General features: G+C 39.2%; 1 protein-coding gene across 2 annotated transcripts in view; it reads right to left on the reverse strand.

The window, feature by feature from the left end:
- Positions 1-4,954: 4,954 nt before the first annotated feature.
- TTC17 (tetratricopeptide repeat domain 17) overlaps positions 4,955-26,960 on the reverse strand; it is a 61,845-nt gene continuing 39,839 nt past the window's right edge. For both annotated transcript variants that reach the window (XM_030041023.2, XM_041128917.1), the window contains 9 exons: positions 18,305-18,475; positions 17,384-17,634; positions 16,227-16,392; positions 13,600-13,720; positions 13,105-13,264; positions 12,556-12,639; positions 10,730-10,849; positions 8,421-8,564; positions 4,955-6,040 (listed from right to left, as the gene is read on the reverse strand). In XM_030041023.2, coding sequence (XP_029896883.1) covers positions 5,909-6,040; positions 8,421-8,564; positions 10,730-10,849; positions 12,556-12,639; positions 13,105-13,264; positions 13,600-13,720; positions 16,227-16,392; positions 17,384-17,634; positions 18,305-18,475 — 1,349 coding nt within the window. In that variant the 3' untranslated portion in view covers positions 4,955-5,908. The remainder of the gene's footprint in view (positions 6,041-8,420; positions 8,565-10,729; positions 10,850-12,555; positions 12,640-13,104; positions 13,265-13,599; positions 13,721-16,226; positions 16,393-17,383; positions 17,635-18,304; positions 18,476-26,960) is intronic.

The following is a 26,960-nucleotide window of genomic DNA, read 5'->3' on the forward strand; positions in this document are numbered from 1 at the left end:
GACAGTTGGATAAAACTGACTTCCTCCATCCATTTATTTTGTTTGGATTGCATCTGCCCACGACTTAGCGTCTCTTAATGACTTTTAAATATTACTTCTTTGCTCCTCGGCATATGGATCACAAGACAGGGTACGGCAAAAGGCACTCATAAGACATAGTGGTAACTCATGCTGTCACACGGTAATCTGTAACACCTGCAGCTCTGGGAAATAATTTCTTTTTTTAAAAAAACAACAGTAGCATTACACAATTATAGAGAGAAGACAAGATTACATTTAGATCAAAAAGAAGAACAGCCAAAAATTCAGGTTGAAAGTTTTGCATTAAATTGTGCTAGAACAAGGACCGCTTGATTTGGCAGAGTACTGTCTTCTCAGAGAAATGTGGATTGCTTGGCTTTTAAAACCAGCAGCGGTGTTACCGTGGTAGGACCGCAGACAGCAGGTTTGACTGAACAGCTGTCTGATCCCTGGCCACAGAATGAGCTCCACAGACAAAATCTGTAACCACTGAAAGTCTACTATGGGCCGATGTCTGGGGCTGTACACCCTTCAGAGCAGAGACTGGCTCTTCTGTGAAACACCTGGCATGCTGTGGGCACAAATAAATATAAATAGCAAAACTCTGTTAGACTAGTAATAACCCAATTCTGAAAGACTGAACATGGAAGGAGCAGCCTGAAACCAAATTAAAGAAAAAACCTCAACAAATCAAAACACCTGCCTCCAGGCCATCCCCCGAGATTATAAATACCACAAAGCTAACTCACACTCACCTGTATTTGAAACTGTTCCTTTTGTGGCACTGTCATTGCACCTCCTCTGGGACTACAGAGCTCAGTTAGTATTATTTTTGCTCTGGAACCCAGAAGCAGATCATTAGGTTTAAAAGGTTAAAAAAATCAACTACTTAAAAAAGTTCGAAGGGCTGGTTTTCTTAAGTGGTCAGCCTTATCAAAACACTGCTGTTCCTAACCAATCCTGAGCTTTTCAACAGTTAAAAATGAGAAAAGCTTAAAGTACGAGAACCATCTCAATTCATTCAGTTTTTCACTTTCTTAACATTATATGTACAGAATATAGGTTGTATCACTCTTGTGCAGATTCCCTAAAAATAATAATAAAAATAAATTGCCTTTAAGCTCACTGCCTGTCCTTTCCTAGTAATCATTTGCAGGACAACCTTCTGTTGGCTCTCACAGGTGACCAGCCATCAGACTTCAGTAAGATGACCATAAATTGACAGGAAAGCTTCAAAAGCCTCAGTGTTCATAGACCCATTTGCTTTGTTCGAATCAATACTGGCACACTTGAGTACATTCAGCAAATTATGAGGCGAAAAAAAAATAAATCAACAAATGCAACCCCACAATTGACAAACCTTACTCTTTGGGGACATTTCTTTCAAGAGAGTCTCGGTGACCCAAACATGGCCAGCTGGTCCTCTAAGAAATCAAGGCAACCTGCAGCCCTCCAGAAAGATACCTGTAAGTGATGCTTGAGACGGGAGGACCACCCTGAACCTGCCACACAACATCCAGTAGCTCCGGAGAAGAAGAAACTTGCATTTTTCTGAGTGCCGAGGGAAGTTCCTCTAAAGCGTTTTCACTCTTTCAGTGCTGATGCAGAGACTATTAAACTCTTCCTATTCCCTGCTTCATAGGTCTCCACACAGTTGTTTTTAATTTGGGTTGCTACTATTTGTATTCTCTGGCACTACAACTGTTTCTCATACAAAGACATAAACAGCAATGATTCCAGCTCCAAAAAACCCCATATGTTCTAAGAAGACATCAGACAATGCGTGGGAGGAAGAGAGGTACAGCGAGGAGGGGAAATGCCTTGCCTAAAGTCATACAGAAGGACGGCGAGAAGGATAGGAACGTTACTATTCATGAAGCAGGTCTAAACCCAGGAGGTCCTAAATTGCTAGCCAGACAAGTTCATGGCAGCTACTGAAAATCACAGGAAGGAAAAGTATCACCGTGCTGCAACAGAGCTAATATAGCACCTTTGGCTATATCATACAATTGTTAGGGAGAGGTTATGGCTTTTTTGTTTGTTTTTAATCTTTTTCCTGTAAGAGGGAAGGAGGGAGGGTGAGAGAGTGGGGAAAGAAGGTTGTAAGCTCCAACAGAAAACTTTTCTAATTAATATTTTTAGTCTGCTATGAAAATTGGCCACCATGCAAGGTGTCCACAGGTGATGGAAATTAAGATCCCAGCCTCCATTGCATTGTAAAATCTGTTGTTTCAATGTGATGCTATGGTCATATTGGGTGTCAGCATGGTATTTTTGAGTTTTCTTTTTTGTATGGCATCAGTGCAGCCCTGACCAGTACAACTATGCCATAAATGATGAATCGAAACTACCACTCCACAGATAGAAGTATCTGATTCTCTTCCTGTAGCTTTTGCCCTCAGAAGTCCCTGGATGTCAGGAGCATGACGCTACCTGCAAACAAATGGAAACTTTTTTTCCCCATCCCTACTTTTTTGGAGAAGAGAAAATTTTGCCATTTACCTATGGTTATGTCATGCCTAAATTAGACTACTTTGGTGATACATTTAGCAGAGCCAGTCAATGTGAAATGAGTTACTAAGTCTTATTATTAGAAATCATACTGAAGTTTGGTTGGTCAAAGGTACCTCAACAGTCAATGGAAAAGAACAGGCAGTTCGAACAGGCAATTTGTCACTCTCTACAACAGGGAGGGTGGATCACCCTCTCATGATAATAATCTTTTCCATTTACTGAAGATAAAGCCTAGACAACTACCTTAGCTTATTTTAAAATGGCTTAAATGGAAGGAGAAGAATGTCATCCTTAAATAGCTAGCTCATCCTGCAGTCGCACCTTTGCTCCGTAAAATTCACTGGCTTCCCTTTCAACATGCTGCCCTACTTGTCTTCTGTTTACATACAATTAGTTTTTCTTTGACTAACGTTTGAACATAGCCAAACCACTCAAGCCCACCATTCTTTGCATTTATACAGGAGGGTTGAAGACACGGAGACACCTGCTCCAGGGTGGGAGCCAGCATTCCCCAGTTGAGTCATCAATGGGTGAAACCTTTAAGACACATGCTCTGCTGCTGGCGTTAGGTCAAGTTATGCTCTCCAGTAGATCTTTTTGCTTCCCTGCTTCAGTTTTATGTATGGCTTATACAGTACACTTAAGAGTAACTACCTAAAATTTCTGAAAATACAGTTCAGAGGGAAGCATGGGCTATTTTAAAATTAGCTGTATGGCAGATACAGCATACAGTAGCCGAGTAGCAAATGAACAGCTGTACATACAAATTTTATGAGAGTAAGGCAGTACACATTCCCTTAAAGTACTTAACTGAGATTCAGAAAAAAATTACATGAAGTCAGACTACTGCAGTTTTCAAGAACCTTATAAGTGCAAGTGCAAGTTCTCTGGAAATGCAAACAGAGCAAGAAGAGCAAAAGCCTGCTATCTCCTTGGTGGCAATACCAATTTACAGTATGGCCATGCACACAAAGCTTAGTGTTCCTGCCTTTTGTATGATGTCTGTATACAGTGCACCTTGCTGTATTAATTAAAAAAAAATAAATACTGCAGTAAGCAAGATGTAAACTGACATGAGTATTAATGGCTAATTTTAAGTGCCCATCAGTGCCGTCTGTAAGCATAATCCTTGGTGATCCAGAAAAGGTCTATTTTAATTCCATCTGTTGTCAAAACCAAGGATGACCATCTGTGCTCCCCATACTGCTGCTTTAGGTTCTTATAGACCAGTGTTACTCTTCACTTAAATCCCGGCATCTCTCACCGTCAGTGAGACAGACGCAGTAGAAAAGAATTCAGCATGTGGCAATCACTTGATTTGACCATATGACACATTACGAAACCAAGTAGTAATGTGGATCCTCTGTACCAAGAGAAGTTTTTGCGTATTACATTTTAAAACTACAACGTGAAATAGAAGATTTACCAAATATACCTAAGTGACTGCCAAGTATTTATCAACCACTATAAAAGTAAAGCAGATAAGTTAATGAAACTGAATAAAAGCAGCCTCTCTTGCACAGTGCTTTAGTTCAAGGAAAAGCCTTTGCTCTAACTTTTTTCTAGCTCAGATGGAACTTCTTTCCATTTACTTGTACCTGCCTTACTGGTTTCCCCTCCCACACTTGTGTGTGAGAAATCCTGTAGTTCATTATCCCAGTCCGTGATCCTAGTGTTGGTGTATCAGACCTTCCAGAAGGTGATCTTCCTCTTGGTGTTTATAGAGATGTAGCTATGTCCATCTCCAGTCAATAACATCCAGCCTTCAAGTAGCCTTGGGAGGGGAAGGCTTTGACATGCTTGTTGGCTCTGGTGACAAAAAATCTAACACATTCACCTATTTTTAATAAAAATCTACCCAATAGTAGCACTTGCTCATACCTCTCTCAGACTTTCTAGATGAACAAAAATTACCTGCAGTAAAACAGAGGTAAAATTTGCATTAGAACTGCTCATCTTCACTTATATATAAAAATATACACGGATCCTTTTATGAAGTAAAAAGTTACAGTGTTAAAAAAATTATGTTAACGTCAGTTTCCACTACTGCCATACTTGCTCTTAATTTGCATTACTGGAAAAGGTTGGGGGGAAAAAAAAAAAAGTAAGTTCATAAACATTGTTAGTTGTTTAAAAAGAATCACTATGCAGTATGTTTAACACTAAAAGCTGGAGGGTAGGTTACGTGACAGACAGCTGATTTAGTTACCTTTCCCTTATTCCCTTCTGCCACAGAAAAGGAGCTGGGGACAGTTGTGCAGGGAATTTTCCATGGATACGCAGAAAACCATTGTCTAATCAGGAGTGTTAAAGGCTTTGCTGCCTCCCAGGTCTCTCTGCTCCCAAGGAAAGGCTGTAGCTCCCCAAGCCTAGACTTTTGCAAACGGCGCAGGACACACAGATTAGAGGAGAAGCTGTGTTTTGGTCATAAACAATTTATTTTATTTCAAATATGTGCCCTTGTTGATTCAACAATGATGTCTGGAGAATCATGTCCTCCACCAACCAAAGAGAACTGATTTGGAAATCTTCCACCTGACTTATTTGCTGATGATACCTTGACACCTCCTCCCTCTTCCTCCTCGGCAGCTGAAAGTATGGCTCAGAGTGAGCATAAACTTGCACCTTATTCTGAAATGGCTAAAAATACAGTGAACAAAGAATTAGTAAATCAACCATTCAGGGAGGCAGAGGGCTATGAATATATAGACAAATATGAAATATCTTACTGGGATTTTTAGTGATTTTTTTTTTTCCCTGCAAGTAAGATTAAAAACCACTTTAGTGTCCTGCTGTTCCCTCCTCCTCATTCCCTCCTCATCCCCTGACAGAAATAAACAATTAAAAAAACGCTTGATGTTCCTGATGTTTTTTATAAACATTTAAAATCCTGTCCCTCTCCTTCCAAAAAAGCAGATAATGTGGTATGGAGTGAACGAGACTGGACAAAGCATGAGTTTCAGATGGACAAATTGCTGATTATCTCTTCTTACTATTTGGTACGGGTCTGTGCTTTGCATTTCCATTGACTTAGATCGTAAGACATGAAGCAAGTTATTTTGGATGCTGATGCCAATCTGAGCATTAAGGAAAAACTAACAGTGCCTGGGTCCTGGTACAGGTGGTCATGGACTCATGGAAGTTTCTTGGTTTAATATTTACACGGATGTTTTAAAATTATGGTCTGTGAAATATTTTCTCCAAAGATGCTCCTATATTTGAGGAAAAAAAAAAATAAAAGAACCCTTGATCCAAATCCCATCTCTTTTTAAAAGTCTTGTTAAAAATTTTGATTCATCAATTTATCTTAGCACACTTAAAAGCAGAATAGAGAATAATGACATTTTTTTAAAAAAGAAAAAGATGCTGATCTCTACGGAGACCGTCGCTCTTTTTTCATGAGTAAATGACACTGAATGGTGCGGATTCGATTCTTTGCTGGGGCAAACTCTGGCTGAAGTTTTAGTGTTGACTCATACCATTTCATTGCCTTTTCAAACTCTTCCTATAAAGAAAGAAAGAAGATTGCAGAGAGTCAGATTCTAAAAAACAGTAAACACTTGTATTTTCTATGCCTTTCCCGCCCTAAGTAGTTGAGTAGTATGGTATGCACAAAGGTAACTGAACCAATCCTTGTGGTTTAGGATTCCACCCCCGCCACCCCCCCCATAACTCTGATATTTTCTTGGGCTAATGACCCAATCCTGCATACTCCATGGAAGGGATTCAAAATCACTGCTGAGCATTACTGACCAATGCTCTTGCCTTCTCCTATTAATAGCAGATCTTAGCATTCTTCCTGTAAAAGTAACTTTTAAAAACAGATTTCAGTCAGAATTTACATGCGTCAAAGCTTTAAAATCTCGGACAACGCAAAAACATCAACTCTGCCGAGAAGCTAACTTTTTAGAAAGAACTTGAAATTATTTTTAAAAGATTACTCGAAGTAAAGAAAGTAAAAAAAAAAACAAACAACCACCAAACAAAAAACCCCAAAACTTCAAGAGCATACAGTAGCTACACAATTTCAATTGATAAGCTGGACTCCAGAATGGTAGTAAGAAGTGTTTGTGCTGAAATAACATCTATTTTTATATAGCTGAAATCTAATTACCTATGCCACTCTGCTTTTTTATTAACTAGGAAAGCATGCCAACATCCAATAGTGTATTAGAAGAAAAATGAGAGGGGAAAAGACCCAAAACATTCCAGGTTTTTCAGTCACTTTCAACACTGTTTTTGTTCTCTTAAGTTCCTTTTCTCAGTAACTTAATTTGTACAGTAGAGATAATATTCATTTCTAGCCACATTATAAACACTAACTAGATCAATGCGAGTTGTAAAGTCTTGATTTTTGAAAAAGTGTATTTTAATACCGTTTCAACAGGAATTACACAGAAAATCCCATATTAGGTTGTGGAAGCACTGACAAACAGCAATGAAAACAAGAATCAGATTTTTCCATTTTTAGATGTAATAATTTACATTTGCTGTGATCTGATACTATTTTGATGTTCTTTTAGATTCCCACATCAATAGTTTCCACAGCATCCATCCAAAGCTCTCAGTCCTTAACATGGCCGACTGTTTCCCCTTTGTAAGGCAACTTACTGAAAAGTTTTGCAAATAAAGGAATGCTGGCCTCTATAATGCTCTACTATTAATTAGCGTGACATCTTCTACAACCTGTTGGTCAGTCAGATCTCAAATACAGCAGGTTAAATATGACATAAATAAACTAACTTGTCTTTATGTTAGTATAATTTGATCCAGAAGATAAATTTTGCCCTGTTGCTACAGTCAGTATGGGGCTTCACTGAGACACCTCTCAGATCCAGGGAGAATGAAGTTATCCTTAGGCACTACGCTAACTTTAAAAAGACACTGGCAACTCAAGCATCAAACTTCTACTTCATTTCTTTCAAACAACTGTCAGAAATAATACCTTAATAGAACAAAGTTATGCCTTTCTTCAGTTTGTTTCCATTGTGTATTTGACAGTACTGTGTATTTTGACTCTTCTCAACCCTGATAGCCATAATACATGATTACCTGCTCAACTTGCCCTGTTATCTCCGTGATCCCCTCAACCACAGGAGCAAAACATTAAGGGCAAATCTATGACAAGTGCTGAAAACTGGCAGGAATACATAGGAATATGTGTAATTGAAAATACTTTTGACACAGGCATATATATCAGCTGTGTCTCAGTTTAATGGTGCCTTTTTTACCCTTCAAATAAACTGGCCCTGCTAAAGATAAGGATGAAACACACAAGAACCAATCCAGCATTAGTAAGATAAAAGGAATGAACATTTTGTGTTCAGGGTAAGCACTGAAAGCTAAATTGCAGATTAGAATATATAGACAGTATGAAGAAATTTGAGTTCCATCTGTGAATTATTTTGGGTGTGATAATCCAGATATTGAAATTAGACTTCCTTTGTGTTTGTTCATCACAGCTGTGAATGGGGTTTTACTTATTATGCTAAACTCAGCTCTTCAGGACAGAGACCCAATTTATCATTAATTTTCCAGTATTATAAAAATATCCTGTGTTTAGATGGGCAGTCAACCAAAATTATCAATTGTTTGCTACTGTCTTAACAAACCTTTGCAGACAGCATTCTGAAGCCAGCTTATAAAAATATTGGCCTTCAAGTGCTAAATGAGTAATAAGAGTAAAATGAATAATAAGAGTTTTGGCATTCAAAAAAATATTCTTTCTTGTTGATCCTACCCCAATTTCTTGAGTGCTGCTCCTCCAAAATTATTCATGAGAGTAAGAATTTTTTTTTTTTGAGAGAGAGAGACACACACACACATACACACACACATATACACTATACCAAAGACAAGCCGTAACTGGGTGACAGCACACTCACCATTGCTACGTAGACATTTGCCAGTGTGAAATGATTCACCACAAAGTGTGGGGCTATTTCCACGGCCATGGTAGCCACAATGATGGCATCATTCCAGAGTTTTGCGTTGTGGAAGATGTTTGCTAGGCTTATTAGTGGTACATCCTGGAAGAGAAGAGCAAGCGATAAACAGTGAGATTCTTTCCATTGAAACTGTCTCGGGATCAGCAAGACAAACAGAAGACTCCACCACCTGGCTGCTCTCACTTGGCTACTGCCCACTCTGCTATCTGGTGACTTTGACAGGGATGAGTCAGACCTAGTTTACTATAAAAGGGCATTTCGACCTGAGTTTTAAACAACAAAAGCTCACATACACACATCTCTTCACAATAGTAACAAACACTACTGTTGCACAAACAACTAAAAAATTAACTCACTTAAGTGTCCTAGTATGTACCTTTATTTTTTAGATGCTTTTACACTACTTTTCTCCCCAAAGATGAGATGCCTTCTCAGAGACAAGAAAAGCTGTTTGACCACCCTCCTTCAGCTCTTGCATAACAGGGGAAGGAATATGAATAAAAGGGAACAGCAGGGAAGTGAAAAAAGGGTCTAACCATTAGTGCAACTGACACACTGCTTTTTATCCTGCCTCTGCCACAGAATTCCTATATGATGCTGGGTAACAGCTATAAATAAATTTTTTTCAGCTAGTCACTGATGGTATGTTTTTTATTTCCTGGATTTCCCGACTGTGACCTTGTCTGACTGACAAAACTGTTGAGCCCTGACAGCCATAACAGACTCTTTGGGAGCTGAGCTTCACACCTTCAAAGGACAAAAATACTGCTTAGTAGCAAGTCTTAGGTGCCCTCAACAGGACAATAAAAAAAATTTTTGAATGTATTTGATCCTTGCCTCCTTGACCTCTACAAAGCAGGAAGTACCTCTGGTGGATAAGTCATTCATGTTTGCAAAGCAGATATTACAGAAGTCAGAATCACAAAAGCAGCCCACCGGAAAATTAATTACCTTTTATTTACATGAGAAAGGCAAGAGAAAGTAGCGAGAGTGCGTAAAACCAAAGAGGAGGATAAACCAAAACATTAAATAGCTGTTCATTCAGCGCTAACTCTCACTGAGTTCAAGTTGCAGCTGTATCTTTACAAGACCCACAGTTTTCTCTGGAGGCTGCTTCAGCATGGAGGATAAAAACAAGGCACAAATTCAGAAAGTCACCCAGTCCCAAGCAACATTATATCACATTTCTAGAAAACAGCGCTACTAGACCATACGCTTTCCAATTCATACTCTGACCCTTACAAGTCACACAGTTAAGGATGCCACTTCTGAGGAACCATTTCCAGTTACATAGAAAGACAGGAAAATAAGCAAGAGCTTGTTGCATTAGATCGTGATTCCAACCTTGTTTTGAAAGGACAAGTGCAAAGAGACAGAAATATAGGGGACATAAGATACATAGGATGTGCATTTCTGAGTTGAGGCATTTCTACCGTTAATGGCTAAATCCTCCTAACAATATCCTGAGAGCGTAAACTACTTTGTCTCTCGATTTTCAGAAAAGGATTTAAGACCAAGATTCAAAAAGGAGTACATATTTTGCAGTGCTGCACAATTTGTTGCTCAGGTCCCAAAGTGAAACCTGCAATGTTGAGTGAGGAGCCTCCATTGCATTTATCAGTTTGCAAGGGGGATCTTGGTGTATAAGAACAGGCATTATAACGCTCAGCATACCATGTGGCAAGGTGAAGGATACAAACTTCTGAAACTGAAACGCTAAACAGAAGATTGTGTCCAAAGTACTGCCTTTTTTGGAGTAAAGCACAGAACTGTTGCACAAAGTCAGGCAGTAGTGTGCAGCTGAGATTCAGAGCCCAAACACTTAAGATTTAAGCATTTAAGTTCTTGGTTTAAATATCACCTCTTACCGCTGTTTAAAAGCACAACCAGAAGATATACTCCCCACATCTTAGGTTAGAAAACTTGTCCAGACAAAGGCTGATGAAGATTCAAAGTCCTATATAAGAGGGTTCAAGCCCGTGTTGCCCAGAGAGGTGTCAAACCCACTGAACTGCAGGGAGTTCCACTGAACCTCTTTCGCAGTTGTCTTTTTTTACTATTATTTTTTAAAAAGAGACAGTCCACACTAAACAGGCGGTGAAAAGTCTTGAGGTTTCACCACAACTAGCTAATATCTAATACATTATAGACACTTGATACACACAGGGTTGGCCTTAATAGTCCGTGAAAGCTCTATTGTGACAAGCAAAACATTATTTCATCTTAGTGGGCACATGTGTACGCACCTTCATGTGATGGGGTGCATAGTGCAATGCTTGCCGTAAGCAATCAATTGCCTTCTTTCCTTGGCCTTTCACCCTCCAGTAAAGAGCTGCCATGCTAGAGAGGACCCATGAAGTCTGATTCTGGCAAAAGAAGAACAAAAGCAGTCATGTAAACACCTGTAGTGAAGTATTCCTGCCTTTCACTCTTCCAATTTATTTGATATATTGAGTTAGAGGGTGTTACACTAAAAAATAGCATTAAACTATTTCAAAGCAGCAAAAAGTTTCTCAGCTACCAACATATATGCAATAGCCAGGTAAATGGAATTGCCAAATGAAACAAATTCCAAATGCAACATCATTTTCTTAAGAAAGGAATAGCAGCTAAATAGCTTTAAACCCAACATAAAGCAAAAAATTTAGCTAAGGTAGCTGATTGGACTCGTAGGCTCTCTGTAGTCACTGGAAAGAGAAAGGATGCTCTGGGACGCAGCTCAGAGCAGAAGTCTGACACGCCTGGCTGATTAAGTTTGGTGTCTTTAGCTGTCTGACTCCCATGTCACGTGTTAGAAAGGAAAATACTATGTGCTTGAATTCTGTGGACTCAGATACAGTAAATGAATGTTTATGCTCACACATGCAATTAGATAAGTAGCCATCTTTATTTGTTTGATTAGCTCTTGTGAATACTGAATGAGACTGGTAGACAGAAGAACTGCATTTTATTTCTAACACAGCTAGCCTGACTGAGAATTCTGTTTCTGCTCTCAGCGCTAAATTTTCAGCTTATTTGGATAAAGCTTGCTGTCTGCAGGGGGAACTGTAGCATGCAAGAGAAAAAGTTAGTTTCTTTTCACTTTAGATGTATACTAAGTCTTTTAACATAAGGATAAGAGTTAACATCTTTACTTTCTGGGAATGACAAAGCTATATTGGCTTTAGTTTCACAGCCTAGTAAATTCCTCAGATGGCTTTTGGTAGAATAGGCTAGGAGCACCGAACTGTTTTGGTTGAGCCCTCATTTCTCTAGTTTGGAACATCCTGCCCACTAGCTGTAAACATATAACAACAATCCCTGCATCCTTATCTACCTTGTAGATCCAGGGAAAATTATGTCCCTAATCATCTCCTCCTAAGGACCTCAGCTGAGGTCATCATGTGCTGCCTGAGCGCACATGACATCACGTGCTGTCCTTAGTGGCCTTAATCTAGCTAGAAAGCTTGGCTTTCCTGGGAGAGACCAGGTACCATGTGCAAGGCTGGACTTCGGTTCTCCCCAGAGAAAGCCAAGCTTTCTACCAAGATGAAGGCCACTAAGGACCTCAGCTGAAGTCACCACGCGCTGCCTGAGCACATCTGACGCTTCAGCCCAACACTGCATAAGGTAAGAGGCAGTAGGCAGAGAAGAGACAAAGCCCCTGCCTGTCAGCTGTGTGGCTGCTGCATGTCAGGAGCACAACTGGAGAGTTGAGCCATGGCTTAACTCAACTTTCTATAAGCTCCAAGTTGATGCAGCACAAAAAGAAAGACTGAGAACTGTTGAAATAGTTTAATATATATCAACAACCAGCAACACCGCTCACTACAGGGCTGGAAACACTGGGAAATTTGACAAGCTTAGGTTTTAGGAGAGAGATATGCAAGACACTTGACAGTGTAAGCACAGGATACAGCTCAGCAAAATACCTGTGAGGGCATTACAGATGCTGAATAGACACAAATCCCTGCTCCACGTACCAATATGTTCCTTGACTGGGATTTCAGACAAACGGTTCGAGACTGAATTGACCATTACATCAGTCATGAGCAGCAAGCCCAGGCTTCTCATTTTTCTCATCTACACGTACCTTTTCCAAAGCTTTGGCTATTCGAGTACCAACTTGTTCTAATGACTGTGGTGAGTACTGGTCTTTGCCCAGATTCTGTAGCACCTGTGGAAGAGGAAGAACAAGTGCTTAGATGCCGGAACCTAGTAAGAGATGTCCCTCACTTGGTTGCTTTTTCCCCCAGCCTTTTACAAACACTGTAACCTGTTCCAACCTAAACATCACTGTCTATCTTGAGTTAATACTATCTGTATCATCACACAGTGTTATAACTCCATGGCACTGAATACTAAGAATGGTAGAAGTTTATGTATGCTCAGTTGGACTTTTCTTTCACCAATTCATCCATCAAGAGCTATATATAGAAAGACACTAACAGTGTTTTAGGATTTCCCTCAGGCCAGATCATAGCTGGCTGGGAAAACATTCTGGTAAAATATTGCTTTCAGCTTGCATTGTTCTTGCAGTTTTATCCAGGCATTCACTCACTGAAAGTCACTGAACTAAATGTGCCTTGAATCTGCCATGGTATGGCCATTTTTGTGTGACAGCCTTCCAACTCTGGCATACCTCTTTCAGTTGACTTTCTCCAGTGTAATGCAAGCTGGCCCGGCTAGAGACACCTTGCAGGTGGTCCAAAGTATGCATACTGGCTGGTAGATTTGGGTTACAAAGGGGTTCCATGGCTGGTTCTTGCAGCTGTGTGGCAAAATCAATGTGTTCTGTAATGCTACAAAGGTCATAAAACAAGTTGAATCATTCAGGAGAAGAAAACAGAAGAGTCATTACAAAGTTCTCTAGTGAGTGTAAACTGCCCAGCACCTGGCAGAATCTCATTTGAGTAGCTCAAGAAGCAAGAGAAACTCGATCTTCCATCTGCACTTGCACTTTTATTTGCAAGTCTATTGATGAAATATCACCTAATGTTTTCAAACTTCTTTGAAATCCTGGCAGTTCTTTCTTACTTCAAAGAACACTTAAATCTTCAGTTTATGCACAGAGGGCCATGTAACTGTCTTGCTTTGTGTGAGTAACTTATTTAAGGTTCATATACAAGATACTTACTCAATGTTTTTAGCAGAAACAGCAAGCCATGTGCTGGCTACAGTTGTAAGCTCTACCCTGCGGAGCTTCAGGCATTCATCAGGACTTGGCCAGCCAAGGCTACGATAATCACGTCTTTTTCCTTCAGGGGAAAAAAAAAAAAAAAAAAAAAAAAAAAAAGAAAAGATAAAGAGGAAACTGTCTGGAAGCAGAAAGACATTCTACTTCAGTACAATGATTTACAAAATACTTTAGAGCAGTAGACACATTTCCTATATTATAAAACTCACGGTCCTGCAGCCAGATTTCTTTAAGAACATTCCCGAACCTAAACGGACTGAATAGAACTTGCAGGATCCGAAGACAGAACTGGATCCTATGCAAGACAGATTAGGAGGTGGAGTTTTAAAATGTTTCATTACACTTTTTCAATACCTACACATTAAGAACAATCGCCACTCTTGTTTACAGGTAATGCTTCTACTTAAATGTCCTTAAAGAAAGTTCACAAGTGAGTCATCATTTACGTTCTACAGCTACAGTAAAAACTAATAAAAGTTGATTGCTCCATCTTCTGACAATCCCGGGTGAAAAATACTGCCGTTTCTTTGCAATGAATATTGTTTCAGACAGACAAGGGCTTTTACTGCATTCTTATACTCAAGATAACAACATTTCTGAAACTATTAAGCAATTACACTTCAGCCCTCCCATTTTGCAGAGGAGTTAACTGAGGCAGGGAAAGGTTAAATAACTTGCTTTATGTTAACAAATAGATCACTAGGAGAAACAAGAGCCAGATCTTCACATTTGAACCAAAGCCTACTGAAATCTTTCCCTTACATTTGGTGGATACCGTACCAAGTCCTAGGAACCCAGCTTGTGTTAACTGTTATATCCTCTCATATCACAAACATCTGAACTGTTTGGAACATAAGAAAAATTCATTGTAGCCATAAGTTTGCACAGTGGGAAGCCAAGTTTAACAACATGCCAGTCTATCACACTAGATATGCAGGCAGTATTTCAGTATTTATTTCTAGTTACCTGAAATGTTGCCCATTTGGATGCAAATCCTATTTCCCATCCAAAGTATAGTAAAATGCTTCACCATAATTTTGCAAAATAATGATGAAATCTGTAATACCATGTCTTTTGTAAAGTATTCTGATTAAAGGAAAATTAACTTCAAGAAATACTGGGAAACTTCAGAGGGGAATGATCAGTTCTCATCACCATCACTGTGAGCTACCTGACTGTGAGTTCTTATTTGCACGAACGGCAAAAGATAGCGAGAGGTCTGGAAACACTACACAGAGACGGTTCAGTTGTCTTGAGAGGCGGTCAAACACAGGACAGCTAGCATCATTACCCTGTTCTACCAGGAACTCCCTGGGTGACCTCCAATATGTTACTTAAACTTTTGATGATTTTGTTCTTGTAAAGAGGATGTCAGTGGACCCTGCCTCACAGGAGTGTTAGGAAGACAACTGCTTTACAATTGAGGGATGCTATGTAATAAAGTCACGAAAGTAGCTCAGGGGAGAGAAGATACATCAAGGAAAGGACAGGTGTGTACTCATAAATGATAGTCTGTTTTCATGTAATCCCTCCCCCCTATTTAAATATTTAATTCAGTAACTTACAGTTGTCAGATGTTAAAAAAGGAGCTTGTTAAAGATTTAATGTAAAAGCCTTGAAAACGTGGTATCACCTTCTAGGTCATCAAACTGTCAATGACTAAAATGTACTGGAGAACCCATCTTTGCTTACATATCAGCCCTATGACATAAAGATTTTACCTCCATTGAAGTCAAGGTAAGACAAAAAGCATGGGGATCAATTACTTTGTTCTCTTCCTTGGCATTATTAAGTTCCAGCAGCTCTAAACTTCATCCCAAGCAGTCATGTGCTGATGATTTCTGTCCACCTAAACACACCAGTGGAACTAGCTTGCACCACAATAATAGACCACTCTCCAATTCTGTTACTCAACTAGCAAAAACTCCACCTCTCTCTCCAAACCACCTCATCTATGTTGGTGCAAAACTCTACTCTTCTGTAACTCCAGGCTTCTGGAAGACAATCTCTAAGTTTTTTCTTTTAATATCACCAAACCAATTACAGCACAACACTTAATTTTTTTTAAATTTTATTTTTATTAGACCAAGTTTTCTGCCTCTTGTTTTTGAGTTGTGTGTCTTATGTTTAGTAAGCAAGCAATTCAAGCTCTCATCCTGTGTTTGTCCCTGAAGGGGTGTGTCTCATCTGATTAGAACTGAATGGGCAGAGAAGTTAGTTTAAGAAAAAGATCATTAAACTCCCCCTCTCTCTTTTACTACTTCTACTCACAACAGCTACCTCTTTCATTCTCCACTCTTACCACCTCATCCCCAGAAGTTCTGGGAATTAACTAGAAAGTTTTCATTCAGCAGATAAAGTTATGCTGCACTCTTCATGAAGAAGGTGCAGATGGAAGAGATTTCTAATTTTTCCACGTACTCATCTAGAAGGCGTATTTCACTACATAATCTTTGTGACGCATATTGCTAGTAATAAATCAGTGTAATATAAAAGTTGCAAAGGAAACAAACCAGAGTAATACAAAAGCTGCAAATGACTTGCTTTCTCTAGAAGCAGCAGGTTACCTATTGGTCCAGGAGAAGGTATCTTTGGTCCACTGATCTCCAGGGCAGTTTGGTAAAAGTTTTCATTTTCTCCACTAGTCGATTCTTCCCCGTTTCTCCCAGCTGGCTCCTGGAGATCCAAGCTTTCAGCTTTTGGCTTCTTTAAACGTTTGACCTGAAAAGTGATCTACCAAAAGAACAGTATTGGCAAGGTTAACAGTAAGAAACACCATGAACGTTATCAGCTCCAATACACTACTTGTTTTAGCCCAAAGATTCAGTTTCAAAGATGATACAGATGAGATCTTTCTCTCTCCCTCCCTTCCCATCTCAACCCATTCTCTGAGCCTGCTCACTTTCAACTGCATCACACCATGCAAACAAAGTACACAACTTCAATCTCCAACATAGGAGAAAAGCAGTTTAACTGCTGGAGAACTAACATTTTTCATTATTTATTTCGTTAGTAACATGATGACAACAGGTACTTCATTGTTTTCATGCTAACTGGAACTTTTGTTTAGAAACTTCTCTCCTTCGTAACTGTAAGCAAGAAGTTTGAAGGCACACAGCATCGTTCAACACCTAAGCTCTTGCTGCTGATAATCAAGACTTATGATCATAGAATCGTTTAGGTTGGAAAAGACCTTTTAAGATCGAGTCCAACGGTAAATGTAACACTGCCAAGTCCACCGCTAAACCATGTCCCTAAGTGCCACGTCTACCTCCAGGGATGGTGACTCAACCACTTCCCTGGGCAGCCTGTTCCAATGCTTGATAACCCTTTTGGTGAAGAAATTTTCCCTAACGTCCAATCCAAACCTCCCCTGGCGCAACTTGAGGCCGTTTCCTCTCATCCAACCACTTGTTACTTAAGAGACCAAAACCCACCTCGCTACACCCTCCTTTCATGTAGTTGTAGACAGCAATAAGGTCTCCCCTCAGCCTCCTTTTCTCCAGACTAAATGATGTCACTTTTAGTGACGCGGAGGCCTTTCCTTTAGAAAATGGATTAAAGCTCCTTGTTCATTTCACACAAGCCATGAACCAGCTCTTTTAGGCCCATAGGGGAAGTTCCTATATATATTCCAGTGTTAAACCCCCTGAACTGTCCTCATCTTTCCCTCCTCCACAATAGTAAGTTGGTACAAGACTTATGTAAACTCATCCAAACTTACCCATTCAGCTTCATCATCATCACCACAGTCCCCAAAACAGGAGCTAGCCAGTCCATCCTGAGATCCCTTCTTTAGGACCCGGATTCCCTGCAAGTCCATCCGACGGCCTTTTACCTCCAGCGCCCCTTCAAAAGCTTCCTGAGGCCAAGAGTTTTCAAACTCATCCACCAAAGCCAGCATCTCTTCAGACATCTGATCATCTTCTAACCCCTCCATTCCTTCCGAACCATTGCTTTCTGCAGTTACTGCGTCTAAGAGGGAATACCATAAAAACTTCAAAAATTCTCTTCCTGCTGCTTCCGCAAATCGTATAAAAAGGATCTTTCTTCTGTGACCTGACTTTTCCACTTGCACAAACCAAACATCACTGACTACACACTGCACGCTGCAAACGGAGAGGGGGACTGAAGAATGCAGACTTCTGCACTGCAAAGAAGCATCAACTGTTGCTTCAAAAATCAACACCTCTAGACCACTTTCATCAGTTGCCTTTCCAAACCAGAATTCTGCGTGTTTGAGGGAGTTAACAGGTGGTGTCTTCTCTACATATGTGCATTAAACACTGAATAAAGCTCTCTGTACCTTAACCATAGACACTGTTCTTCTTCCCTTCTGTCTGGCACAGCTGATACAGAATTCACTGAGGTACAACCAACATGCGTTTGTAGAGCCTTGCAAGAAACTACATCCTTTAGCTTGGAAAGCATCTAAACCTCAATCTCACTTTTTGATTTAATGCATTTTGACTTTAGACTTGGAGAAGAAGAACAGTGAACAGAAGGAAACCAGTTTTAAGGGTTACTTGTCACTTTATAGACAGAGGGGGAGAAAACGTAGTTTCTTTGAGGAAAGACGACAGGTCTTCTGAAAAATCTAGAAACTGATAGATTTGCCAGCACCGATTTCATAAGGCTGACTTACTTTCCAGTCTCAAGAAGGAGGGATCCCTTGCTGAACTCTGAGTAAGGACTTCTGGATCTTCTGTACCTCCCTCAGAGTGTCCTTCTGCTACTGCTGTAACTGACTCGTGGTGGTCATCAAAGTATTTCTCCTTGTCATGGCTGCCATCTGGATTTTTCTCATGACAGTGGCCTGAAAGAGAGAAGTTTACTGATACACCATGTAAGACTGCTCCTCCTGGACACAAGCACAGAAGCTGCAGTGAGGAAGCTACAGTCTTCTAGTTTTCTACATATGATTTAACAGAATAATTCTACAAGGTATCAAAGACTTCATTCAGTGATTAAAAAGCTGATCTGCCTCTTGACAAGGCAGATCACCTAAAACAGTTACAGGAAACAATGCTATTAGGTATACACTGTGAACTACTAATGAAAGAAAAAGCAGGTCTCTTTTGAGGGAAGGTTGCACAGTTGGTAGAAAATTACAGTGTGCTGATAGCCACTCCAATGAGTATTCCCAAGATATATTTTTAGTGACACTGCACTGCATGTGGGAGTTGCCTGCCATATGAACTTCACTTAGACACCATAATGCTCACCGTGCTTGCATGCAAGTGAAAAAGCGCCAAGGTAGACTGATACAGGATTGCCAGGCTCTGACCTTCTGTGCCAGCAATAGACAGTACGTAGGTAAGGCGAGCTCATCAAACAGACAGACAAAAACTATGGGTATTAATCTGCCAAACATCAGAAGTTTATTCAGCTGAAAATTTAACATCTATGATTCTGTGGTCAGGTTACAGGCTCAGATTCCACCAAATACAATGATCTAGGAATAACATTGGAAAAATACAAACATAGAGCCAGTAATGAGCAGACAAAAAAAAAAAAAGTGCAAACTTGCAACACTAGCCTTCGAGCATCCTTCAGTTAGACACTGTTAAGCTTTCACAGAGGTAGCCACCTACAACTTTATAGCAATATTTTTGATCTCAAAATACATTTTGACTGAAGATCTCACATTTTCTAATAATAACTACTTGCCAGTCTTCCAGGGCAAGAAGTATTTAGAGAGCTGCTCCCCCCGCTGACCCCCAGAGCCGCACAGGCAGAGACGGGATTCCCCTCACGTGCCAGAGGCTGGGAGCTGCCCCAAACCCCGCTGCACAGCTATGGGACTGAGACACGGACCGCGGCACCTATCGTCACATGGGAAGCCTGGCACCACGGAGAAAAACATACACCACGTACAAAGCTGCTGCTCTCAAATCCCTCCTTCCTGTATTGCAATCACATGTGAGTGAAAATAGCGTACATACACAAATGAGTTAAGAAGCACGGAGTGAATCAAAGAAAGCTTAAATGAAATGCAAGATTCTCAAGTATGTTCCCAATTCTACCCTCATGAATACAAATTGTATTGCTCCACACATATGGAAAGTATTATTTTTTTCAACTGGCAGCATAAAATATGAGGAATGTGAGTAGATCAGTGACTCCCTTCTTCTCCATGCAACGATCCCATGTTACAAAAGAAACCTTTTAGGTCTCACTCTTTTATCAGGCCAGCAGGACAAGTGGATGGTTGTAACTCTCATGTAAGGGTAACCTGTCCCACCACTTCTCAGCAACGCATGTTTCATGCAAAACTATAGCTTTTTGCTGTATGCTCTCTGCTTTTGCATCTGTGAACACTCAGGTGGCATCTCTGGAGGAGAAACAGACCAGTATTTTTGGGGTGTGTGGGGGTGTGTCACCAAAATCAAATAAAACTACATTCAGAAACCTTCTGTAAAAACTATTTCTTGCCCTACCTTTTCTGCTGTATATAAAAGAAGTCAAACTTATGAGTAAATATACAAAACAGAAGCAGTTAACTTAATAAACTCTTCTAACATCTGCCACACAGTTATACTCTGCCTTTCCTACTCTATCAGTCATTGACTCTTTCTTTAATCCCCTCGCCACCTCCCCCCACTGTCAATAAAAAAATTAATTGGTGTCATTAAAAAAAAAAAAAAATCATGTCAATATATGGAGATCCTCATGTTTAATTTATGAGAAATGTGCGCACAGAAGCCTAAAGCTGAAATGAGTCCCCCTGCCTGACATCAAACCAGCCTGATTTTGATGCAAGTCAGGTGCTTCTCAGTAATGTGATGACCACAATTCCCTTTGCTGAAGGTCAACTCATTATTAGTATAAAGAAAAAAGCAAAGGGCCTGAAAAATAGAAAATTATTTTAAATTGAAATAAAAACACCAAAAAGAGAAAAAAATGCTAGAAATAGCAAGCAGAAGGAAAAAAAAAAACACGATAGCACTTAAAATTCTACTTAAGACCAACTCTGTTAATATTAATTTACAAACACTGACATCTAAAAACAGACTAGATGAGAGTACTGGCTTTCTTGGGATCCGAAAGCTGCTATATATAGAAACCTGAGCGCCCTAATTTTTTCAAATTGCTGCTTTCAGTTGTCTGACATTGCAAGAGGAAAAAAAAAAAAGCTGGTTGAAAAAACCAATGGAAGTTCAAAATCTCTGATGAGTGTACCACGAAGCAGGTAGTACTGAAACACTGCAAGTCAGAACTTTACAGCTTGTATCAGCCAGGTGCCTGAAGACCAACAGGGAAGACCACCAGGTAAGAGTGTGAGACCGACAAGGAAATAACGTAGCCCCAAACTCCAGGGACATTCACTGGCTGTAGAACATTAGTTATATCATTGCAATACTCATAGCACCTTAGCCGTGTGAAGGACAAAAGTGACTGCCACCCTACAAATGCTCAGCTACGTACTATTTATTAACATTTCACATATATTCTGGTTGTCTAAACATGCACACGTGAATTTTAGGTGTAAAGTCCTGACACAGTGATATTGCAGCTACAAAACTTGGAAGCATAGCACTTGATCAGTTCAGGTTATTCCGTTCTGAAAACTTACTAGAGAAGGATCACTTTCTTGCTCATTTATTTTCTGAGAGCGGCTGTTGCCACTTTTCCTATTGATTCTACAGAGCTAAGAAAGCTCAGAGGAAAGTGGATCAGAGTCTGTCCTACTTTGTGTATTATGAGACCTGGTTACCACGTTCCAGGCAGTGAAACAAAGACGCTATAGAGATGACACAAAATAAGTGTCTGGGCCTTTATTTAAGTGATGGAAATAACACAAATCAATAGTCTGATTGTGCCAAGTTAATGTAGAAATTGGGAGATAAAAAAAGAGAATAGCTCTTAAGTTATAAAACAAATCCATTGGATAGAAAAAGCAAATACAAACACTAAACTGAAGCATCGAGACCCTGGAGATTAAAAGCAGAACACAGCATTATATATTAAAGGTCTCTATTTCTCATATTGTTCTAGTTTGTAATTTTTTGGGGCCAATGTGAATGCACTTGTACAACATTAGCACAACACACATTTTAAATATAGAAAAGATCCGCTAGATCATCCATCCCATCTAATATTAGCTACCGTCTTGATTTTCAGGACCCGTCTCAAATGTCCACCAAAGATGTGGTACCTAGTGCAGCTGGTTGGGCTAAAAAACCCCAAACAAAAAGTCAGACTTAAGTTCTTGCTTAGGAATTGGATGATTCCCAACTCTTAAGCTGAAAGCCACTTAGTGTAAGGAAAGAAATACCCAAAGTGTTGACATCTGTAGCAAGGAAGGAAGAATAGTAGGAAGGAGAAGTGATGCAATAACTGATGAAGACTTGTTCCATCTATAAAGGGATAACAAATATTTGTTCTGAACCATACTTCATATCACCACATTTCTCAGAAAAGTCACACTGGGAAACAACTATGAACTTCCCTTATTACATATAAACTTTTTTGGTACTATGTGGGGATTTTTTGTTTGTTTAAGGGCAAACTTCTGTCAATTTAGGTGACTCCACACCCTCAGACTGAAAGCCGCTTACCTAAAGCAGGCAAAGAGACATGAAAAGTACGGAAAAGAGGAAAGATGGAACAAACAACACCCCCAGTGTATTACATGGAAGTGCTGCACCTTGAGGAAGATCTTGAAAGTAATCAAACTTTACCATTAAAGTGGGCATTGATTGTTTTAAATATCTAAATTAACTGCCACTGCAGCCGTTTGTGTCTTGTGGTACATCTGGCAGAGAGAATGAGGCCTCACTAAATATTTTCACTGTTTGATTCCTATATACCAACTTAAGATAGATGACTCGGTGTCATCAACAGCATTGGAAATAAAAAAAAGTAAAATTATCTCCAAGCATCTTTGGTCAGCACAGAGTTTTACTGACCTTTTATTCTTTCTTTTTCAGTGCAGAGCTTGCGAAATACAGTGTTCCTAACTCCACCATCTATGTTCCGACATACTAGGTTTAAGAAAATTGGCTCCTAACTTCTTATGATGAGACAAACTAATTTCCTTAAATTTTTTGGTACGTTTAGAAATTACGATGGCAGAATAATGCTTCAAAGCTAAAAATCAAGTCATTTAAAATGTAGGCACTGATTTTTTTCCTACCACTTGGAATAAGCAGAGCTGGATTATTTCTTGAATGATTACAAGAGTCAAGTGACTGTTGCTGTAGCCAGTGACTTGCATTAGGTTATGCAAAATACAAGTTATCTGGAGATAAGTGTCATTTAAATGATGTGCCCCTTTACGGCTAAACAATGCAAAGAGAGAACTCTACTTAATACGGATGTAAGTCAGCCTAATACCTGAGTTGTCAGAGTACAGAACAAACTGCAACCAAGCTGCCAAGAGGAGTTATTAGCTCCATACTTGTTTTTTGATGCATGCTCAAAACTAGTATTCCCCACAGTGAAACTCAGTAAAGGTAGTTCTCTTTTTTTACAGCAGGAATGGCATATCACTGAGCTTAATGGAAACAGGTTTTAATGCCTGCATGCAGATGAATAGTCTCATCTACAGACATTTCAGGAGCACTGCATCAGTAAGCAGTTTTCTTTTTACCTTTGCTAGTCACTGCTTACACGGATGCAGAGAGACACTAGTCAAAGAGGGTGGTGTACTACCACTTTACACATGAAAACGCGTAACAATTAATGCTGCTATTAGGTCATGTGAAAACTTTAGGGGTGCTCACTGCTTGGGTGACACTGTATATTTAGAATTAGGCTAAAACATATCCACTATAGAAATTAAACTGAAAACCAGCATATTGTCACCCATTGCTTTTATAGAACAAGTCTTGTTCAGTGCTCCATGTCACAGGCAATATAATTTACCAGGTTTACAAAAATAATCTGGAATGAATGAACTCACCTACCAGAACCCTTTTGTGCATCTAAAACTACTGGGATCTCACGTCATCAAAATTTGGGCTAAAATAGCACCTGAAGAACTGTTTTGCTTTCTACACCATGGTGACTACACTGCAATATGACATTAACAAGCTAGGGGAAGTGCTGTTTGAGAGACCATCCTTCAGACAACATATGAAACATGAGCTTTGACTTTCACGGCAATGTTAACACTAGTGATTAACACACTGCATACCCAAATTACCTTGATGTTTCAAGGTGAACATGATAATTTCCTAAAGATCTTGTGAGCCATTAAGAGCAAACATGTTATACCAATCACATATGAACAGATATCTGATTGCAAAACATTTGTTAAGGGAAAAAAATCCATGCCAGTTATTTTGAGATGAGTTTTAAAAGCAATAAGATGAGCAGTAACTAGAGAAGAGACCTATCTTTAGCAGCTATTGCTGCTCTGCTAACCTCATTTAAAAATTAACATGGTTCTATTAAGATTTTGCTCTAACATTCATGAATTCCTTTTCTTACTGTTTTCCTGAAAAAAATACATATTTATGCTTCAAAATGAATCCCATGATTGAGCTCTGAAAGCAGAAACTGCAAACCACTTATGACTGAACAGGATTGTCATCAAAAACATTACAGAAAGGTCACAAGCCATAACTGCTGAACTGCAAGACAGCACCGTGCTCCAGAAGCAACACCAAAGAAAATTTGGTGCTTTCCACACACACAAGAATAAAAAAAAAAATTATAACCAAAGAGTTCTCAGTTTATTTAGTGAAAAATCATCAACAAAGTGACAAACGGACCAGGGAAGTAAAGGGAGAAGAGAATTTGAAGTTTTTAATTACAATTACCTGGCCATGCAATACTGACCTGAGAATGTCTGACAGGTCTATATTTAACTGAACAGAAATACACAAGACCTACTACATATTCACTGTGCACTACAGGACCCAGGAAAAACACAAAGCAGACAGGCAACCTGTATCTGCAGAAGCCTAAAGTTGTTCGAAGCCTAGCTGCAGACTTGAAAACCCAAACTGCCCACCCAGCAGTCAGTCTTGCTCTCTCTGAACCCAACAGCGTCACTGCTAGTTTCAACAAGACATGACTAGGCTTTGTAACAGTAACGCGAGTGTACCTCCAGTACCTTTTGCAGTTGTAACATACTGGATAAATCACTAAAAAAAAGTATCTACTACCTACATATCATCATAACTACTATTCTGGAATAATGAGGGACAGACTGTACTAAGTTCCCCCTCTAGTCAAGTATTTCAAGGTAAGTATCAATATGGGTATTAGCAAAGAATGGTGAGCATAGTGCCCAAAATTTAGACTAACCTTTTGGTGTGTTTTCTCTCTACACAGAAACACTGTTCATTTTTAGCTTTTTCCTTTAATATAAACCCTCCTTTGTAAAACTGGAAGTTACAGGACAAAAATAAACATTTTCAAAAGACAGAACATACTGCTAACTGAAAAGTAAAAGCTAAGTATAGAGAACAAATAATGAAAAGCAATATGAAGTATTTTAAAAGTTAATTTTCATAAACTCCTACTTCTTCTCTAAATTCCTCCCTTAGATGAGCAGTCAGCGGCCCTTCTTCAAAGATGATGAGAAGCATGCTTAAAATTGAGTAGTCAGAAGAATGCACTACGTAACAAGCTTTGGTTTGATGCATAGCAAACAACAGGATGATGTTTTATGTGGTCAAAATTTAGACTCAAGCACACAAAATGAAGCATACAAAAGTTCTTTCTTTTTTATTATTTATTCCAACAAGTTTTCAATTAAGAGGATTATATAGTAAAACAACTGTTCTTACTCATAGGGAAATAGTTTTAAAATTTGATTTGTAGCCAAAAGATGCCTCTAAATTGGCTTAGCTATAGATTTAAAGATTAGCTATTTGTCTCATTACAGCAGACCTGATTAAACGTTTCAAAACATACAAATGCCAACAATACGTAACTAGATTTCTTGTCTGTATTGAGAGAAATACCTCACCATTGCGTAACAGACCAGTCCCTGATGAACAGACACAAATTCTCCTTATGAAATACAAAGAAGTGATAAATAAAACATGGACAAAAATTTAAAGAGGAAGACAAACCTATTTAAATTAGAACACAATGCAGTTTAATAAGGGACATGCATGCAAAACATCTTGAAGAATTCAGTAGGCTACTTTATAACAGTGTAGAAAATGTCGACCCCTCTCCCCAACACCTCTTCCATAGTTAAAAACAGGGAGGAGAAAATCAAAGAGGTCGACTACCTAAAGCCTTCACTCTCTTCCTTCCTTACCACCCACTAAGATAGCAGCTTTTTTTTTTTTTAATTTTTTTTTTTTTTTCCTAATGATGCACATCTAGAAGCAATAACTTGTTCTATGATGCCTGGGAATAGGGCCCAAAACAGAGAAATATCTAAACACCTAAATTTAAACTCTCCAATCCTGTCAGTGGATAAAAGAGACTAGAAAACTTCTCTTTCGGGGGACCCTGGCCCTACAATATAGACTAGGAACATAAGTAGCACTCCAGTCTGAATTTCAGCCTGTGCCTCAGGAATAGCTTGATTTTTTTGTTTGTTTGTTTTGGGGAAAGAGGGAAAGCAAGCAAGAGAAACAAGGACATGCAAGTTCTGAAGACAAAGGCTTGTCCTCAGTGACTTCTATGTGCCAGATTTTTTTTTCCACTGTCAGATAAGAAAATAGTTACTTATTAATTCCTTAACTATAAACACTCACCCACAGCAGATCACAGTATAATGTACGCTATGAATATTGAATGACTAATATTTAGTTCCCTGCACACAACACACTTCTGAAGTCTGTTTCTGATTAAGCCATGGAAATTCTTAGTTTAAGGATCACCAGCATAAGCAAAAGGCAACAATGGCCTGCATTTGTTTTGCTCTGTTTCTAATCTTTCCTCCATCATAAGCCACATACCTCTTTTTATGCTAAATATTAAATATTTTGTTAGATCCTATGGTACCTATGAACTCAAGTTTAAAAGGGACTTTAAGTACAAGAGTAACCCACTCATGAGAAATGGCATCATGTAGTTGAACTCTACAACAGTTAACTAACCCCATTACGTGTTACTGCTGGCTTTCCACTTCTCTCAACATATGGGGTTGACAATATAAAGCTAAGTAATGGCCTTATGTGTGTGTTTTTTGACTACCACTCCGTCTGTAAGGTTTGTATCATATATTGGAATTTAAATAGTATTCCACAGGGACCTGATTTCATATTTTTTATTTTAAGAAAATATTTTTGATAGGCTGTATTTATGCTTATCTGTGTATCTCTTCACCAGGTTGTACTGCTCAACAAGAGCACATTATTAGTCACACTTGATAAGTGACAGTT

This window comes from Aquila chrysaetos, chromosome 2 (assembly GCF_900496995.4).
Source record: "Aquila chrysaetos chrysaetos chromosome 2, bAquChr1.4, whole genome shotgun sequence".
NCBI lineage: Eukaryota > Metazoa > Chordata > Aves > Accipitriformes > Accipitridae > Aquila > Aquila chrysaetos.